The sequence below is a fragment of the Merops nubicus genome, unplaced genomic scaffold, assembly GCF_000691845.1.
Source record: "Merops nubicus isolate BGI_N331 unplaced genomic scaffold, ASM69184v1 scaffold28115, whole genome shotgun sequence".
Taxonomy (NCBI): domain Eukaryota; kingdom Metazoa; phylum Chordata; class Aves; order Coraciiformes; family Meropidae; genus Merops; species Merops nubicus.
In genome coordinates this window covers 228-1,063 of record NW_008610712.1, presented here as the reverse complement: position 1 = coordinate 1,063, position 836 = coordinate 228, and the positions used below count along the sequence as shown (strand labels likewise).

Sequence of the window (836 nt, the reverse complement as noted above, 5' to 3'; positions counted from 1 at the left end):
GGGACACCCACTTGTCGGAGAGGACCCCGATGAGCCCCGAGCCCACGAGGATCCCGGCCATGTAGATGGACTGGGCCACCTGCCTCAACCGCTTGGACTCGCACACCAGGTCCCACTGCCACCAGGAGAAGACATCTTGAGGGGTTGAGGGCCACCACGGGGCCACCACCCCTCCAAAAATGGGGCTGGGGGAAGGGTCTGGTGACCACCCCTCACCTCGGTGATGATGGTGTGGGTGAAGACGTCGTGGTGGTAGACCCAACCGTCGCGACAAGGTTCGGTGGCCACCCCGCGGTCGGTTGACCCGCTGGAGGGGGTGCCACTGAGGCTCCACGTAACGTCGGCAGCGCTGGAACCCCCCGGGGCCATCGTGGGGGATGGTCACCAGCAACGGGACCTCCCCCGAGGTGGCGTTGGCCAAGGCGGGGCCGGGGCGGCAGTGGTGGTCGGGGACGCCGGCGGTGAAGTTCTGGAGGAGGTTGTGGCTGGCCAACATCAGCAGGGGGAGGGCCAAGGCGGCCACGTAGGTCACCTGGAAACGACCCATCCCCCCCAGGCGGGCCAGGAGCTCCACGAAGGTCATGGTGGGACGAGGGGTGGAGTTGGCTGCAGGACCTGGGGCTGTTGGAAGAGGTGGGGGGAGGAGGATGAAGAGGAGAGGGTTGGAGGATGGACCAAGAGGGGGTTGGAGGGAGGGGCCAAGGGATGGGCCAAGGGGGGTTTTGGGTGGTCAGCGAATGGAGAGATCCAAAGATGGGTCAAGAGATGGACCAAGGGATGGGCCATGGTGGGTTTTGGGTGGTCAATGAATGGAGATCCAAAGATGGGTCAAGAGA

General features: G+C 65.0%; 1 protein-coding gene across 1 annotated transcript; it reads right to left on the bottom strand.

The window, feature by feature from the left end:
* Positions 1-7: 7 nt before the first annotated feature.
* Positions 8-583, bottom strand: LOC103773624 (solute carrier family 22 member 6-B-like; the record flags this gene model as incomplete). The annotated part of the gene is made up of 3 exons (XM_008941000.1): positions 393-583; positions 217-307; positions 8-115 (listed from the first exon to the last, which is right to left on the bottom strand). Coding segments are annotated over exons 1-3 (390 nt in total), but the record flags the coding sequence as incomplete, so codon positions are not given.
* Between the last annotated feature and the right edge of the window lie 253 nt (positions 584-836).